This window comes from Cibotium barometz, chromosome 5 (genome assembly GCF_041138505.1).
Source record: "Cibotium barometz isolate CiBa-2024 chromosome 5, ASM4113850v1, whole genome shotgun sequence".
Lineage (NCBI taxonomy): Eukaryota > Viridiplantae > Streptophyta > Polypodiopsida > Cyatheales > Cibotiaceae > Cibotium > Cibotium barometz.
The window spans coordinates 8713305-8731595 of record NC_141050.1 but is presented as its reverse complement, the minus strand read 5'-3'; the positions used below and the strand labels follow the sequence as shown (position 1 = coordinate 8731595).

Sequence of the window (18291 nt, the reverse complement as noted above, 5' to 3'; positions counted from 1 at the left end):
TTATGTGCGTGAGTTCACATGTAGTTGTGTATGTATAGGCCCATTTGTATTTATTATTGGGTAAAGGTTTTGTCATGTGTAAACCTTTGAAACTTTGGACAAGGTTATTTTTATATAAAATAAAAGCCCAAAAGTGGAAAAGGTGCTATTATTGGCTCCAAGGGCTCAAAATGTGAATATGACATAATATTGCATGTGGGAGAAGGAACCACACACGTCGGGGGGGGGGGGGGGATTGCACCTAATGCTCTTGTTTTTGTGTTGATAAATATTTTCTTCTTATGTTATGCTATAGTGTGATAATTGAAGGTGTGCATCTCTTGTTTATTTGAATTGCAAGCTTATATAAATACTTGTAGAAAAGATTCATGTACAAATCCCTTCATTAGGAGTAGAAACACTAAGCACCCCCAAACAAGTCCAAGAGACCAAAGGAAATAAGCAAAACTAGGCCCAAAATTACGCAAATAGATTTTTGGTCAGAGCCACATGATCCTAGAATATCCCACGAAATTCAGATGTGATGTAAGGTTGCACCATAGACGCCCGAATGTAACATGAGCCTACACAGACATGACATGAGCCTAAACAGATGTGATGTGAGCCTACATAGATGTGACATGAGCTTGGTTTGGAACATGACGTGAGCCTAGTGGTAGTTGCACCTAATATTATAGTTTTACATGAGCCTAGTGGTAGTTAGCACCACAGACACCCGAACAGATGTAACATGAGCCTACATAGACATGAAATGAGCCTAAATAGACGTGATGTGAGCTTATGCAGATGTGACATGTGCCGGTCTGAAACATGATGTGAGCCTAGCGTTAGTTGCACTTAATATTTTAGTTATACCTAATATTATAGTTTTACGTGAGCCTAGTGGTAGTTAACACTACCTTAAAAGCTTATAAAGACTCACATACTCGAGCATTGAAAAGATTTTCACATATGAAAATTTGTAGCACCATCAATTTTTAAGGAAAATTATTATCTTTTCCACCATATGAAAATCTGTACCACTACCAATTTCTAAATATAGCTTGGTTACACAAGCTACTTTTGCTGATTTGGGGTTGCATGTTGGGAGAAAGGTTGTCATATTTATGACAATCTTAGTAGTATACAGTTGGCCAGGAATCCATTTTTCCATGCGCGGATGAAACACATTGAGGTACATTACCACTTCATCTCAGGGAGAGCGAGTCTTGGCAAGCGACATCGACTTGGCCTCCTATGTCAGCACATAGGATCAGGTTGCTGACATCTTCACGAAGGCCTTGGGAGCTGAGAAGCTCCACAGATTTTGAGATATGCTTGGAGTTCATGAGCTGGAGTTAAGCTTGAGGGGGAGTGTTGAGATGTCAAGCTCAACATGAGCTAACACTCACGAGGTGCCTGTATGACTGTTCAACATTTATATCACTGGCAAGTTTGGTAGAGCTGGCACCAACATATCTTCGCTAGAGATTCTACAGTTGGACTACATCGACTAGTTCACATCTATCCACTCCTCTTAGCGTGTTCACATTATGGACCGCTTGTATATACTCTATTATGTGTGTTAGTCACTTTATCTTCTTTGTAGACCTCTTTTGTTGTGTGAAGAAGAAGAAGAATTTTTAGCCTCTCACCTTGTGTGTTTTCTTCTAGGGTTTGTGTGAGTGTGTGTGTGCTTGCAAGAGCTCAAGCTCTCTTTTCCCCCGCATCTTTTCACGATGTCGATTATCCATCTACATTGCTGTGCAATAACCTTAAAGGCCTCACATCGAAGAAAACACCCATATTAACACATGGCAAGGGTAATGAAAAATGGGCTTGTATACATGGTTTTGTGAATATACATTAGGTGGCAAGTGTAAATGTTTTTGTGAATAGACATACCATTTTTTGTATGTATGCACATTTTTAAGAGATGAATATTTAATGCCCCAATATACTTTATGTACCTCTTATAAATGTTAAGACTACACAATTACTTGTAGTGCATAAGCAATCTTTTTAGGCTAGTCACACAACTTTTCCCACGCTTTTGATAGAGCAAGATTGTCCACACGTGGCACATGATTTTAGATAGGCTACATTAACAAGGGCAAGGAGTTGCTAACCAACCCTAAGAACAATGTTATAGGAAGAAGAAGAATGGAGAGAATGACCCTCATCAGACCACATATTTAACAAACGAGAAGAAAACATGTCAACCCTAGGAACAATGTTGTAGGAAGAAGAAGAATGGAGAACGACCCTCATCAGAGCACATATTTAACAAATGAGAAGAAAACATGTCAACTCAATGATGAGAAAAATATTATACCTTCATCGATTGTTGGTGATATGGAGAGGCATAGAGCTAATTGAGGGGTCTAAAAATTTTAATGTATAGAACCTAAGGTTTTCCACTTGTAAGAGGGCAACACAACATGTCAAGACTCTTCACCTCCTCCATTTCTCCAAGTACTTTGTAGCTAGCAGCCTAGTACCAACTATTAAATTCTTGAAAATTCTAGTCCAGCATCAACTTTCATCTATTAAACATGAGAACATCAACTAAAAAAAGATGTAAATTCATTTATGATATTTCATAGGAGGCAAACACCAATTTGCACCACATAAAAGAGACAAATAAGGCACTATAACCCTTTTTTTAAAAGTGCATTAACTAAACACAGAAAAGAAAGTTGTAAATGAATTTATATTTTTTTGGAAGGCGAATACTAATGTGTTCTACACAGAAGAGACACAATAGGGCACTGAAACCGTTTTTTATAAGTGCATTAACTAAACACAGAAAAGAAAGTTGTAAATGAATTTATATTTTTTTGGGAGGCGAATACTAATGTGTTCTACACACAAGAGACACAATAGGGCACCAAAACCGTTTTTTTAAAGTGCATTAATGAATTATTGGGATCTTGTTGAAAAAAAAACCTTACAAAGGTTAAACTTTTTCAAGGTGCATAAAATGTTTCTTAGTCTTAGCTCTTGTTACACTTTGAGAGTTCGAGAGACCCCCCTCCCCCCTCTTCTTCCCCCCCCCCTCTCTCTCTCTCTCTCTCTCTCTCTCTCTCGGCGGGAGGAGAAAGTAGGGTAAAACTATCTATGTGTTTGCACATGATTTTAAGAAGGATATGTGCTCTCTTGAACAAGGAGGGGTTATGAAGCTTAGGGAAGATCTTTGTGTAGTAGGAGGGATGGTGATGAGTGGGTGGAAGTTTGGGCAAGATTGTGGAGGACTAGTTGGTGGGAGGCAAGGGTCAAAATTTTTGCAAATAAGGTACCTTAGGATTAATGAAACCCTTTAATTTTAAAATTTTCAGATTAATGAAACCCTTTTAATTTAGAGAAACTTAATAATATGGGACCAAAATATTTGTTTGCTATTAATTAATTAGTGTGGGAGTAGTGACACATTAATTAGAGTGAATAGATATGTATAAAGGGATGCATATTTCTTTGAATTGGAGGTGAATCCCAGTCTCCAGACCTTTGAAGTTTGCATTATAATGTAAGGCTTTGGACACACTAAACGGTAATAAATGGACACACGATTCCTCTGAAGAGATGAATACCAAACAAAAGTTCCATCATTTTTTCCAAACTTTCACGACAGAGGAGATGCGGAGAGAGACAGAGGGGGGATAGGGGGGGGGGGGGGGGTGGTAAATACGCGTGAACTCAAACACTCATGAGCCAAGCTGAGTAGTCCTTTCAGGCTTTCTGTCTTCATCACTGTGTGTGTTTGCGTGTGTGTCTGCTACAAACTACTGTGCTAGCTTTTAGTACCCGCAGGTGGGTTTCACCAAAAGGCTCTCATTGGATGTCCTGAGTGCTCCTCAACCCATTCATACAGATCTGACAAGTGAAAAAATTTCAATCTAACACAAGTCACAGGAGTGGAGGGTCTCGTGTGTGTGTGTGTGTGTGTGTGTGTGTGGGGGTGGGTGGGGGGAGGGGTTTGATGGGTAGACAGAAGCTACAGAGAGGGTCTTTGTCACCTTTGCGTTGGGTACGTTTATTTTGAGTTTGGGCTACTTTCGGCACATCCAGAGATGGAAGAGAGTAGAGCGATTGAGCAATGCAGCTTGTGATGCATGCTAGCTTTTCTTATCAGAAGCATTTTGCTGCATTTTCTCACCTCCTTCTGCACCCTAATGCAGATAAAGATGAGGATTCTACTCAAGGACTGCAAGCTAATGTTCACCAATGCTTTAGCACCATGAGGCTCTAGCTCTTCAATGCACCCTGGTTTTTCCTTTTGCTTGAACCTTTAAAACTCAGCTTTTCTGCTCCCTGCAAGCATGACTGGCAGCGGCTTCCTCGATACTGAGCTCTCGGAAAAAACCTCAATTTTTGGGCTCAGATTGTGGGTTGTGATTGGCATTGGTGTTGGGGCCTTCATTTTCCTCATCCTCTTCTTTCTCTCTCTATGGCTCAGCTCAAGAAGCAAATCAAGGAAATTATCAGAAAAAACCCCATCCATCATGATCCCCATGGTCTCAAAAGAGATCAATGTAGATCACATAAGGAACCCGAGCCCCCCTCATGGTCATGTGGTATCAGGAGAAAATTCAGACATTGAGAAGCATGAGACACGGTTTCAGCTCGCAAACACGCTGAGCCCAAAGTTTGATGTGGATTTGGAGAAGGGCTCTCTTGCTGAAAAAGGAAGACAGACGCTCTGGAAAATGGTGGGAGAAGAAGGGAGAGAAGAAGGGAGATTTGATGCATCAAGCAGAGCTATGGTGGACAAAGCCATGGTGGAGGGTGAGAAGAGGGGTCTGCTTGGGTCCAGTAATGGTGATAAGGGCTCGAGCACTAGTGGGGATTCGCACTCTCGCGAGTTCTACTCGACTGTGGTCCCCACTTCTATCCTTTCATCTGCTAACACAGCTCAGAGTCCTAGTGTCCCTGAGGTTTCTCACCTTGGATGGGGCCACTGGTATACCCTCAGAGATCTTGAGGTGGCCACCAATAATTTCTCTGATGTCAATGTGCTTGGAGAAGGTGGATATGGCATAGTGTACAGAGGCCAGCTGCCTGATGACTCCCTCATAGCTGTGAAGAATCTGCTCAACAACAGGTTGCTTCCTTCTTTCTAGTCTGCCTTTGCTGTTTCCCTTAATATTTTCTAGATTGAGGCTAACTTTCTAGTACCTTCAAAATGTCAGGGGCCAAGCTGAGAAAGAATTCAGAGTAGAGGTCGAGGCCATCGGCCGAGTACGACATAAGAATCTCGTCCGCCTTATCGGCTACTGTGCTGAAGGCTCTCATAGGTGTGCATTCCCCACTCTTTGTTTTTTTGCATGACATGATGCATCTTACTGTTATGTGTCAACTCTTTGCAAGTAGACATATAAGGATCAGTCCAATCAAAGGTGCCCATCCTGCTTGTTATGGCGGCCTTCAAACTTTTAAAGTTGCTTTAAAAAAAAAATTTGGAACATTTGTGGCCTTTCAGAATGCTGGTATACGAGTTTGTGGATAATGGAAACTTAGATCAATGGCTTCATGGAAAACTCGGAGAAAACAACCCCATCCCATGGGAGGGCCGCATGAGGATAGTACTTGGAACTGCAAAAGGGTAAATTCTTCTCTGATGAACAAATTAATGCTCTGATTCGACCTTTAATAGGTGTCGTTACAAAGGTATTTTGGGTTTAAACTTGATTGACGGCATGTAACTGACATTAGTCATAAAAATTATGCTCCATGGTGAACTTGGTATGCTACATAGTGATCTTCATGTGCTGTATGAGGATCTTCATGTGCTGTATGAGGACCTTCATGTGTTGATTTAGGTTACATGGTGCATCTTCAATTGCCAAGCGGCTGATTAGCATCTCGTACATTTTTCCAGGCTGGCATATTTACATGAGGGCCTTGAACCTAAAGTGGTTCATCGTGATGTGAAGTCCAGCAACATCCTGTTGGATACCCAGTGGAATGCCAAAGTTTCAGACTTCGGATTGGCAAAGCTTTTGGGTGCTGGAAAGAGCTTTGTTACTACAAGAGTCATGGGAACTTTTGGGTAATAAACATATGGACTTCACTATTACTTTTGGTCTTTTTGGACAGACCTTATGTGGTGATCAAGACTCACTTGGCGTTTTCCTTGTCCAGGTATGTCGCACCCGAGTATGCGAGTACAGGTTTGCTCAATGAGAGAAGTGATGTCTACAGTTTCGGTGTTTTGCTAATGGAGGTCATCACTGGGAGAGACCCTGTTGATTATGGCAGGCCAAATGGGGAGGTGAGCTAATCTCTATGATGTAATGTCCTAATTTATCAGTGGGGAATTCGATGGTTTGAAGCTTTACAACGTTTTTCTGAAGATCGGACCCTACTGAGGGAGAGATCTGATTCCAGTGTGTTATGAAAACCCATGGGCAGTGATTACCTATGTGTGCATAAGGGGTTGGGAATCAAAACCCGGGCTGCTCATTTAATGCCTTGGTGCCCTAACCAATGGGTCACAAGTGAGAGTGGTTGGCTAAGATATGATGACTTACTGGTTTTGCTTTGGCAGGTTAATCTGGTGGACTGGTTGAAGATGATGGTGGGAAGCCGGCGATCTGAGGAAGTGGTGGACCCAAAACTGGACATGAAGCCATCATCTCGGGCTCTTAAGAGGGCTCTGCTGGTGGCATTGCGGTGTGTGGATCCCGATGCTCAAAAGAGACCCAAGATGGGCCATGTGGTGCACATGCTTGAGGCAGATGACTATCCTTACCGAGATGTAAGAGGGCACATTTTGGCCGTACTTTTGATATTGCTAATTTAGGGCCCTCTATGCCTTAATATGGTATGCATACATGTGTGGTTAACCAGCTCTACTCTCACAGAAGTTCATGGCATTGTGTTAATGCTTCTAATGGTCTAGTGTTCTGATATGGTGGTTTGAATGTGACAGGACCGTAGGGGGAGTAGGGATGGTGGCAGCGGGCGGGCGAAGAGCAGCCCACACCATCAACAAGTGGCTGGGCTGGCCCAGGATGCCTTCAAAGACAGCCCAGCTAGGAGGATGGCCACCATCAGGGACAGCCCAAGCACAGCCCACAGGGCCATCAATGAGGACAACTTTGAGCTTGTCATAGAGAGCCCAAGTGGACCTGGCTACAAGCCATCATTGAGAAGGTATGGGGCCTAGGATCATTTCTCTGATTTACCATTGGCTTCACCATGGGGTGTGACCTTTTTCAGAAGGTTTGAGGGGGGGGGGGGGGGGGGGGGGACTACTTGGCCACTCTAATGAGAACACAGCTCTCTTGAGGAAAATTGTCTGTAAATAAAACAAATCTGTAGATTAGCCTACTTCTTGTGATGTAATTCATACATCAAGCTCCCATGAGATGATGTTTGATTCTTTTATTTTTGAGAAGTAAAAGCTTTTTTTCTTCTTCTTTTTCTTTGGAGTGCAAAAATTAGCCAAATAGTGAATGTTTCTTTGGTTCTGAAGATTGATAAAACACAAATATAATATACATGTTTATTGAGCTTCGATAGATTCAAAAATAAAGAAATAAAAAAGTCAGAGACTTTTGATCGATATTAATTACGAAAAGTGTGAATTTAATTATAAGAATACAAGTTTGGAGGGACTAAATAGCTGAAAATGTTCCGGTTACATATTGAGGCGCATGGGGATAGTAAAGGACATATCTATCAGGATTTAAAAGATTTGTGGGAAAAAAATTAAATGGCTTGAGCGCAAGCAAATCATTCAAAAAATCAGTATGTCTTTTGTACCCAGTTCACACTTCCAACCGATTGACCTTTAGTTCACGTATGAAGATATGGGCGCCAAATATTTTTTAATTAATTTGTTATGGTGATGGTTTAGCTATGGGTAAATAGGTCCAAGGTGGGACCTTGGAGCCTTGGACTTTCTTGGTGAAAGTTTGCTATCTTTTGGATTCTTTCATGGAGGCTATAAAACGAATGCATAAGGGCTCTTGACACGGGGAAAGAGAGAGAGAGAGAGAGAGAGAGACGGTTTGTAAAGGGGGGGAAAATATTGTTTAAAAAAAAACCACGCTCGTTTTCATGTGGGACGTGAGAGATAGTATGCGATCTCGTTTTCATGTGGGATGTGAGAGAAAAAGTGACAAACTGTGATCTCGTGTTATTTGCGACATGATTAGAGTGTTCTTTTTGCTTTCGACATTGAAGGGTTTGAGGTTGTTTGTTGCATTGTGTAGAGAGAGAGAGAGAGAGAGAGAGAGAGAGAGAGAGAGAGTTCGCTAAGGTTTGTGACCTTAGGTTGCCAAGGTTTTATATCTTGGACTATTCATTAATTAGTGCTCGCTTGCAGGCACTAACTAATCGAATAGGCAGTTAGAGTGAATATCCAAGGGTGTAGAATTGACATGCCTTTTTTATAAACTTTGGGAAGGGGCTAGTCAATTGTTCATTAACAAAATAAAAACCTTTATCCTTGGATTTGAGTCACTAAGCTTACCTATTGTGGAGCACCGAATTTGCAATGGGGCATGAATGAACTCTCCCAAAACTCATCACGAGTTGGTAGTGACAACAATAGTACATACTCCAAGTGTTCCCATAAAAAACTTGAATTTGCAATGGGGCATGAATGAACTCTCCCAAAACTCATCACGAGTTGGTAGTGACAACAATAGTACATACTCCAAGTGTTCCCATAAAAAACTTGAAGGCAAGAGACAATTGAACTGGAGCACCGAATTTGCAATGGGGCATGAATGAACTCTCCCAAAACTCATCACGAGTTGGTAGTGACAACAATAGTACATACTCCAAGTGTTCCCATAAAAGCCTTGAAGGCAAGAGACAATTGAACTGTTCCCATCTAAAACTTGAAGACAATTGAAGTGTTTCCATCTAAAACTTGAAGGCAAGTGAAGTGTTCCCATCTAAAACTTGAAGGCAAGAGACAATTGAAGTATTCCCATCTAAAACAAGACACAATTGAAGTGTTCCCACCTACGACGAGTGCCCTCATTCAATGTGCTGGTATATATTGACACTTTAAGAACCATCGATGTGCATATCAACACTTGACACCTCCTCCCAAAATTAATAATCTCCCAAAAGTATTGTTATGGTTGTCCCATTGGAATGTGAATGATCAATAGTTGATAATCATCGTGAACGTCGATGGTCGATTGTTATTGCTAAAAGATTGATGGTATGTGCTCCTTGACATTGCTTGTAATAATAGTTTAAAACTATAGCCACATTAAATTATGGTGGAGAATTGGCCTCCTTTCTTTCTAAAAAATATGAAATCTAGGAATGGGTTCTTTCCTTGAGATAATAATCAATGGTTGATGGTTATTGGGGACAATCATAAGGTCAATTAGTCGACGGGCATGATTCAACAATCGGTGATAGATGGTTAATGGCCATGGTTAAGCTCAATGGTATCAATGATCAATAGCTATAGTTAAGACTCATGTTTAATGGTCAATGATAATTGATAGAGGGTTGATGGTATCACAACTATGATGCTCCTCCTTATGCTCCTCCCACTAAAACTATTTCTACAATGGTATCACAATGTCCATCCATCCACTCCTTGTATCATGTGAAGAAAGAAGCACTACATCATGTGCACAAGCTTTGCGCATCAATCACTGGAATGATTAATGTCCAACATGCCTAGCTATAACCAACAATGATTCTAACTTTATCAAGGCTCCATTATATGAAGGCTTGATAAAGCACTAATGCTTTACTCCTTATGATTAGCATCTCTTCTACCTTGACTTTTGCCAAGGTGGTCCGTTTGCTATTTCGCTTTATTCTAGACTAAGTTTTGGATCAAATACATGCCTTCCACTATGTTAATATGTACATGTTGAGAGTACTCATACATACATTGCTAGCCCAAGTAGATATACGGAGTTTTATATTGTACATTCAAAGGAATAAACCGAACGGCTAGCCACTCCAAATTTCCAACCAGTTGAAACTTTGAGGACATTTAAATGCAAGAAGACAAAGCTCTCGGAGCATTTTTCTAGTTGTAAAGTGAACACATAGGATTTTGAATGGTTGAGCACACAATTGGTTGCTCGGCCAAGACAACTGTGACCATTGTGGAACCAACTCAAGGTCTTTGATTAATAAATTTTCTTTCTATTCTAAATAGATGATGGTTTTTTCCCGCTTACTTAGTCTATTTATCTCTCTCTCTCTCTCTCTCTCTCTCTCACACACACACACACACACACACACACACACACATTTTTCTTTCTTTTCCAATAAATGATGGTTTTTCTTGCTTATTTAGTCTATTTATGAATCTCTCTCTCTCTCTCTCTCTCTCTCTCTCTCTCACACACACACACACACTCACACACACACACATATATATATATAGAGAGAGGTGTGTAACACATATATATATAGAGAGAGGTGTGTAACACACATATATATATATAGAGAGAGGTGTGTAACACACATATATAAATATATATATAATATAAAGCTTTAAAGCTTATTGGGCCAACCACCACCAACTGTCCATGTCGAGTCTCAACTTGGCACTAACCCTTGGGATGCGTTATGACTTACACAGCTCAAGCAAGCACACGATGGATGGGGCGATTCGAGGGCACGATGGCTTTCTTTTGGCTTCGACTCAGCTTTTTGGCAGTACGTACGCTTCTCTCTCCCCCGTTAACGGTTGCAACTTGGAAGTAAAAATATATATTCCCGAATGATGGCTCGAGATGCGTGCACGAGTTAAGAAGATTTAAAGTTTAAACCATCCACTTTCTAAAATACAATAAACTAGATTGTATCACAGTGAGCTGCCCAAATCAACACTTTTTTTTTTTCGACGGAAAGATAACTTTAGATTGTATCGAGAACTATCGCCTCTTAACACTTGTGGTAGGCCTCACCATGCCCCCTCCTTTTTGGAAACATTTATATGTTATCTATACATATTGACCATGGGCAACCAAGGTACAAGGAAGGACAACCAAGGTATAAGGAGAGGAGAGAAAAACAGAAATCTTGGATTTCTAAAAAATAAGAGGAAAAAATCTATTCGATTGTTATTATCTATCAACATTCATGTGTTGTTGCCGTTTTTGAGCCTTTGTATTTTGGCTTCCGTTCCTGTGTTTCGCTTCTTAATGTCTTTTACATATTGCAGCAACACACAGGTTGAGTACTAGTTGAAAACAAATTACATTGACATCAGATTACAACCCGACAGACAGTGATCACTTAGATTTTGACTCCCTCTGACAACTCAATACATGCTAACAAAGTACCCAATAATCCATCATCAAAATACACCTGGGAAACTATTCTACATACTTCTACATTCAATTAAGGTCGCAACTTTACCAAAATTATGTGATATCACCATATTTGTTAAAAGATCAGCTCAACAATTTGAAATTATTGGCCATCTAAAAATTAAGGTGGGGCACCCCTCTCCCATATGTTGTCTTTTAAACCTCTAAGGCTTGTTACACAAATCCTCTTGCTTGCTAGCATCTAGGCACCGTATGGTCAGCACCCTCTAGGATCCTTCACAGGTCACCTAGCGCTTCACTCATAGGCCGCTTCCTTGGTCCCTCATCCACTGTACCAGAAGCTCACCATTTAAATCAAACCGAGGCTGGTCAAGACCTCGGCCGACCTTGCTACGTGAGACGTCCTCCGTTGACTCTCCATCAACAGTTGCAACTTTAACAGATAGGTCTCCACGACCTCATTCACAAGACGGTCAAAATGCTTCCCCAACATTCTTGACATAAAACAGTCATTTAAAAACAGATTTCACATACAAATACAATTCCAACAATATTTTCGATTTTTCTCATCACTCCACATCCTTTCACATTCGTCCCCATCTTTTCTCATCTTCTCACAATTTTTTTTCTTCATCGACCCCTATCACATCACATCATTCCCACATCAAATCACATCCAATCGCATCATCCACACATCAAATCACATCCAATCACATCATTCCCACATCAAATCACATCCAATCACATCATTCCCACATCAAATCACATCCAATCGCATCATCCACACATCAATCCACATTATCCATACATCCATCCACATCATCCACACCAATCCACATCATCCATACATCCATCCACATCAATCCACATTATCCACACATCCATCCACATCTTCCATACATCCATCCACATCAATCCACACATCAATCCACATCAGCCATACATCCATCCACATCAATCCACATTATCCACACATCAATCCACATCATCCATACATCTATTTAACTTAAACCTTGAATCATTAGTAAAATATCATCAAACTATATGAGCAAGATAGCAAAAAAAATTCCATATCATTAGGTTGAGATATAAAAATTCAAGAACTCATTGTATCGAGGGCTTCGGGGGGGAATTCAATAAAGCCACATTTGTGCATGGTTCATGTAAAAATACCCTTATTTAAAGCAACAAGTTTATAAATTCTTTACTTTCTATCACACAAAAACCCTCAAGCTCTTTGTTCACACCACATAGACATAGGGTTTTACACGAATGGAATCAATTTTTAGGAGGGAAAATTTAATTTTGCACACGTTTCCCTAATGCATCTCATTTGTGATGGACAATGCTTGTCATAAATTTTCTATATAAAAAGGTCAAACTAAGCCCATAGGTGCACAACCTCCTCTTGAGGGCTTAGGATTGGCAAGCCATGGGCCCAAGTTAGAATTCTCCTTTGTCTTAGTCACCAACACCTTATATTTAAATACACAAATCTCAAAAAGAGAAAAGGTCACTCTTTTTTAAAAGTGCCATTGCATGTCACTCTTTGGTACCCTAAATCCTTACCAATCTGTCACTAACTTGTGTTGCGTTACCCTAGTCATTCTCAATGATGGATTCCTTTCAAATAAGGATATTGTTACTATGTTGATATTTTATTTGATGGTTCTCAATCACCTAAAGCTACAAGGGCCTACAAGCAAATCTAAAACTCTTAAATGGTTGGCAAAAACTGTGTTTACAACCAATCCATGTTATAGACATAATGGGCCCAGTGACCCCCTTAGATTTCTTGCTACCAAGGTCACACCTCATGCGAGAAATTCAACATGTGGTGGACACTAATGCCCTCAATGACACTGATATGTATTTCCCACTATGCTCTTTTTAGAAAACTCTTCTTTCTCATAAGTTGTACCATGCAAAAGAGCATTTTGGTTTCTAGTTACTTATTAAACCAAGAGTTCAATACATTCCCTTAGAAGGTTCGAGTCAAGTTAGGACTTAGAACTAACTACTAAAGATGCCATACGTATGTTCCCAGTAGGCATCTTGGCTTATATCATCACACTATGAAGATATCTTCTTTAAAATCAAGGTTTACTTATTTAAACAACTAATGGCAAGCTAGTTTTGATGATTTGAAGCAAGTTGTATAGTAGTTGCCTTGGTTTGATTATAGTTGATACATATAAATGAGTTTAAAGGAGAATATGCAAATATATGTTTTTGCCTCAAGCAATAGAACTAATAAATGATTTTAAGGAGAATAGGCAAATATATCTTTCTGTCTCAAGTAAAAGAAATAATAAACAATATACAAGAAAGCTTTAAGAGTTTATGTGCTAGGTTGAGAAGATGCTTGAGTTTAAGTGGGGATTCATGATTGGTTGTGGATGCGTGAATCCCCCATGTTGTCGAGAAGTAAAATAGCTGGCATCATGTGCGTGTATACCTTGTCCATGCTAGACTAACTTTTGTGTACACCTTGTCCAAGAAGCAGACTAATTTTTGTGTTTTGTTGTCTCTGACTGAGTGAGGGTGATCTTTTGCAATGTGAATAGGGGATGTTTGACGAGGTGTGGGGAAGTTTGACCCCCCTCCCCCTTACTTTCTATTAGTAGGGGTTACTTTTTGATGGGCAGCCTTGTCCTTCAAAAATGACAAGAAGTTGGCAATTTGAGATGTTTTTCACCTACTTGGTAATAGGCATTAAAAAATTTCACGAGTTTGTCACGGTAAAAATGTCCAAAAATGGGCATGCCGCATGATGCTTGGTAAAGTCTATTCTCATCCATCAACATATCCATTGGGCAGGCCTAGAATTTGAAGGGCACCCCTATTTTTTCTTTTGAAGGGTTTTTCTTTAACTAGCTTTTCTTTATAAAGAGATTGGAAGGGCATATAACTAAATTTCCCAAAACCTTTCCGTTCTTTTGAAGGGTAGTTGTGTTTTCACCCTTTTTGTGAAGGTTTTGACCGCCTTGGAAGGGTACTGCAACCTTCAAATTCTAGCACTGCCACTCCTTCAAATTCTAGCACTGTCACATGTACATTGAGACAAGGGCCCTAACTTCTAAGGAATACACATTTAATGGTTTAGTTAAGCATTGTGGAAGAGCTATGGGGGGTAGAGTTCAAAATTCAATGTGCGATCATTCAATTGAGTAGGTGTACTATTTGAGAACCTTTAAGCCTAGTGAGTGCCAGCTAAGACAAGGAGCAGCTTAAATAATAGGGCAAAAAGATTGAGTGTAGAGAACAAAAAGGACTATTAAATCGAGGCATGTTCGTGTTCTGAATTTCTCTGGATTTAATGTAATACGATATATTCGTGGAGTCAAAGGCGGAGCTCGAGGTGGGAGGTGGCACAGTGGCAGGCAGCTGCCAAAAGCAGAGGGGATGCACATGGAGGTGCGGCCAAAGGCAAATGAGATGTGATACGACTGCTTGATTGCGTGGTACGATGCGAGAACAGAAAAGAAGAAACGAGATGAAAGGCTCGCGCATTTCTGACTCCTGAGAGCCTTTTCACCCCTTCGACGACGAGACACACTACCAGCAGGAAAAAAAATTCCCACTTCTTTTCCATCAGGTGTAAGCCGGACATCGGAAGGCATTTAAATCCATATAATCTAGCTTTCCATTCAAACACTTCAGATTGAAAAAAAAGCCAAGAAGAAAAAAAATGATCCCATAATTCCACCAAAATGTAGATATCTAATCAACGAGAAAATGAGTGAAAATTTTAAAGGATTTCTCTTGCCAAATTTGAAGTTTTTTTTAAAAAAAAAATGGTTTAGTATCATTCTTGCCAAATTGGAGGATGGTTTATTAGTTAACTTGCCAAATTTGTACCCTTGTTGGCGGGCCCCCCCAAAAATAAATAAAAAGTAAAATAAAATGCTACCCAGTGGCCCTGGCCGACTTTATCCCCCACATCAAATGTCAAATCTCTCACCACATGCCAAGTGGCCGTCTCCTATAGGCTAGGACAACTTAGAAGTTACTAGCCGCAACTGTTCCCACGGCTTCGACGGACTCGACAAGCCGTCGGCTCGACGGGCATGACCTGAGGGGGCCAGTGGCCTGGTCGGTACAAAAATTGAAGGAAAAATTTATGGATATATAAATATACACCTACCAAATATTACACATTTACTCGAAGAAAGAGCTCGTGAAGAAAGAAAATGGAATCGACGAAAGCTGTCTGGTGTCTCCTTGAGTCCTTTGCCTTTTGAACCCCCCCCCCCCCCCCCCCGCGATGGGAACATGGACTGGCTCGTAAATCCATGAGATGCCTCTGATGGGTTCCTTGATGTCTCACATCATTACAACCATCAATCATGATGAATCATAGAAGAAGGATGGTGCATGATGGAAACATGTATGATGAGGGGGGAAAAAGTATGAATATGTTTCATGGAAACATGTATCACCATGGAAAAAAATTGTACCATTGTGATTGAAAGATGTGTATGATGATCTTCCATAAAGTGTGCATATGCATGGATCATGGGGCTCGCACATCCACGAGGAACTTGTACAGCATGATGCATCCATGCTCGAGAAGCGATGCATTCACGAGCAAAAAAAGCGTTCCTCTTAATTAGTCAAACTAAGGAGAATGACTTTTACCACTTAAAAACCTATGAAATGTTATCATTTGAACTTAAACATATGCAAATAATTTTTTTTAAAAGTGCAAGGTAAATTAAAACTAATAAAAGATGATATCTGTAAACACGTTTATGAAACACAGCACCTTTTCCATATTACTCCTCAACCATAGATTCAAAATTTTAGAAAAAATAGCATCAACGATCTAAGTAAGTGTAAGACCTAAGTAAGTGTAAGACCTATGGCAGGGTTTACTTTGATTCAAGCCATACTCTCAACTATAATGGAAGAGAATTGCAAATGATAAAGAACTTTTCAAGTGTTTAGAGGAGCATTTGGTTGTACCATTGTCTTTATTTTTGACTTTGTATCATTTAAATAATCATGTATGTTTTATCTAATGCAAAATATAGCTATAGTTAAAATCACAAAAAAAACTTTGATAAGAAAATAATATTTAAATCCATGTGTCAACTCCTTTTCATAGTACAACATAGCTTAGCACCACATGCCATCTCATGATGGTGCACATGTATATGCATATCACATTGGTGCACATGTGTTGTATATTGTTTAACATAGGATATTTAAAGAGAATGCAAGGGAGAGGGAGAGCTTGCGTTCCTTGCAAGCAAACACACACACACACACACACACACACACGCAAGAGAGAGCAAGACACATGATATTTAAAGAGAATGCAAGGGAGAGGGAGACCTTGAGTTCCTTGCAAGCACACACACACACACACACACAAGAGAGAGCAAGACACAAGAGAGAGATGGATGCTTGAATTTTTTTCTATGTTCTTCTCTTCTTTACAATCATTAATTAAAGAGATAAGAGTACATACTATAAGGGAAAGTACTCTCCTACTATAATATACAATGGTCGGTCCATAATGTTAACCTACCTACATGAGCTGGTGTTATAACTATGCCATAACTTTAGTACTCCAAAGTGGCTCTCACACAGCATGCCGTCCCACTGGCGGCATATCAACTATAATGTCACTAACCATGCTAGTGACATAAGTGCGGAAGCTATTATAGGTCATTAATGTCCCTAGTACTAGTTGAGCTCGATATCTTGATACTCCCTCTCGAGCTTAACACCACACACTGCACTCCAAGTAAGCTCCTAAACCTATGGAGCTTCTCTGTGCCCAATGTCTTCGTGAAGATGTCGGACACACTGATCCTCCGTGCCCAATGTCTTTGTGAAGATGTCAGCCACACTGATCCTCTATGCCCAGATCTACATCGCATGCTCTGCTGCTAGAACCTTCTCCCTCACAAAGTGATAATGTGCCTCAATGTGCTTTGTTCTAGCATGGTAAACTAGGTTACTGGCCAATTGTATGCTACGTATGTTGTCATAATAAATGACAATGGCTCTATCCATGGGCTCCCATATCACCAAGTACCTTCTGAAACCAAACTACCTCACAAGTTGCCATAGCAGCACCCCTGTACTTTACCTTTGAACTCGATAAAGCAACTGTGATGGCTGTTTCTTGTCACAATAGCACTCCCAAGTGAAAATATAAAGCCGTTGGTAGATCTCTTGTCTACGACACTACCAACTCTATCAACATGGACTTTACATCCATGAGAATCCGTCTAGCCACATCCAAGGTGATATGCTGCCAGTGGGATGACAGGCTGTGTGACAGCCATTTTGGATTACTAGAGACTGCTGGCATAGTTATAGTGCCAGCTCATTTAGTCAGGTTCACATTATGGACTGACCCTTGTATGTTGTAGTAGTTGAGTACTAACCCATATAGTGTGTACTCTTATCTTTATGTTATGTTGGTTGAGGAGAGAAGAAGAAGATAGAAGAAAATTCAGCTATCCATCTCTCTCTCGTGTCTTGCTCTCTCTTGTGTGTGTGTTTTGCTCTCTCGTGTCTTGCTCTCTCTTGTGTGTGTGTGTGTGTGTTTGCTTGCTAGGGTTTGAAGCTCTCCCTCTTCCCCACATTCTCTTTAAACAAATCATTTTAAAAATGATACTTATATAATCATAAACTTGAATTACAATACAATCTGGAAAACATCCCTCGACGCACCGAGTTACGTATAATCTAGGCATTGCAACCATCGGCAATAAATTATCACATATTACTAAGGTGAAATGTCCCCTCACTCACCTATACTAACATGAAACCTATTAAGCTCGGGTTTGCAATCTTGGAAGGAACCCTCGCCTTGCTTTATGGTGGGTTAACCATCATAAGCAGTTGTCCCAACTCCATAAATACTCAAGGGTTGGTTGCCCTGGTGGGTGGGGAAATACCCAGTTGCCCCAGATCGATCACTTTGAAATGGTTATCCCCAAGAGAAACACGTCCCTTGGTTTATTTTCAACAACTCTTGAATATATTACCGACCTTGTCGTAATCTTGCATCCACATT

General features: G+C 40.3%; 1 protein-coding gene across 1 annotated transcript; it reads left to right on the top strand.

The window, feature by feature from the left end:
- The first annotated feature begins 3785 nt into the window (after positions 1 to 3785).
- LOC147638021 (putative serine/threonine-protein kinase At1g01540) lies at positions 3786 to 7406 on the top strand. Its single transcript, XM_086797561.1, has 7 exons — positions 3786 to 5080; positions 5169 to 5273; positions 5459 to 5581; positions 5858 to 6028; positions 6121 to 6250; positions 6527 to 6736; positions 6911 to 7406. Exons 1-7 carry the CDS (start codon positions 4299 to 4301, stop codon positions 7145 to 7147), a joined length of 1758 nt encoding a protein of 585 aa, XP_086653687.1. The 5' UTR covers positions 3786 to 4298; the 3' UTR covers positions 7148 to 7406.
- The last annotated feature ends 10885 nt before the right edge of the window (positions 7407 to 18291 follow it).

Coding starts and splice junctions, on each gene's coding strand:
- LOC147638021 (XM_086797561.1), top strand. CDS start 4,299: ATGACTGGCAGCGGCTTCCTCGATACTGAGCTCTCGGAAAAAACCTCA. Junction 6,029..6,120: donor AGAGTCATGGGAACTTTTGG/GTAATAAACATA, acceptor TTCCTTGTCCAG/GTATGTCGCACCCGAGTATG. Junction 6,737..6,910: donor ATGACTATCCTTACCGAGAT/GTAAGAGGGCAC, acceptor TGAATGTGACAG/GACCGTAGGGGGAGTAGGGA.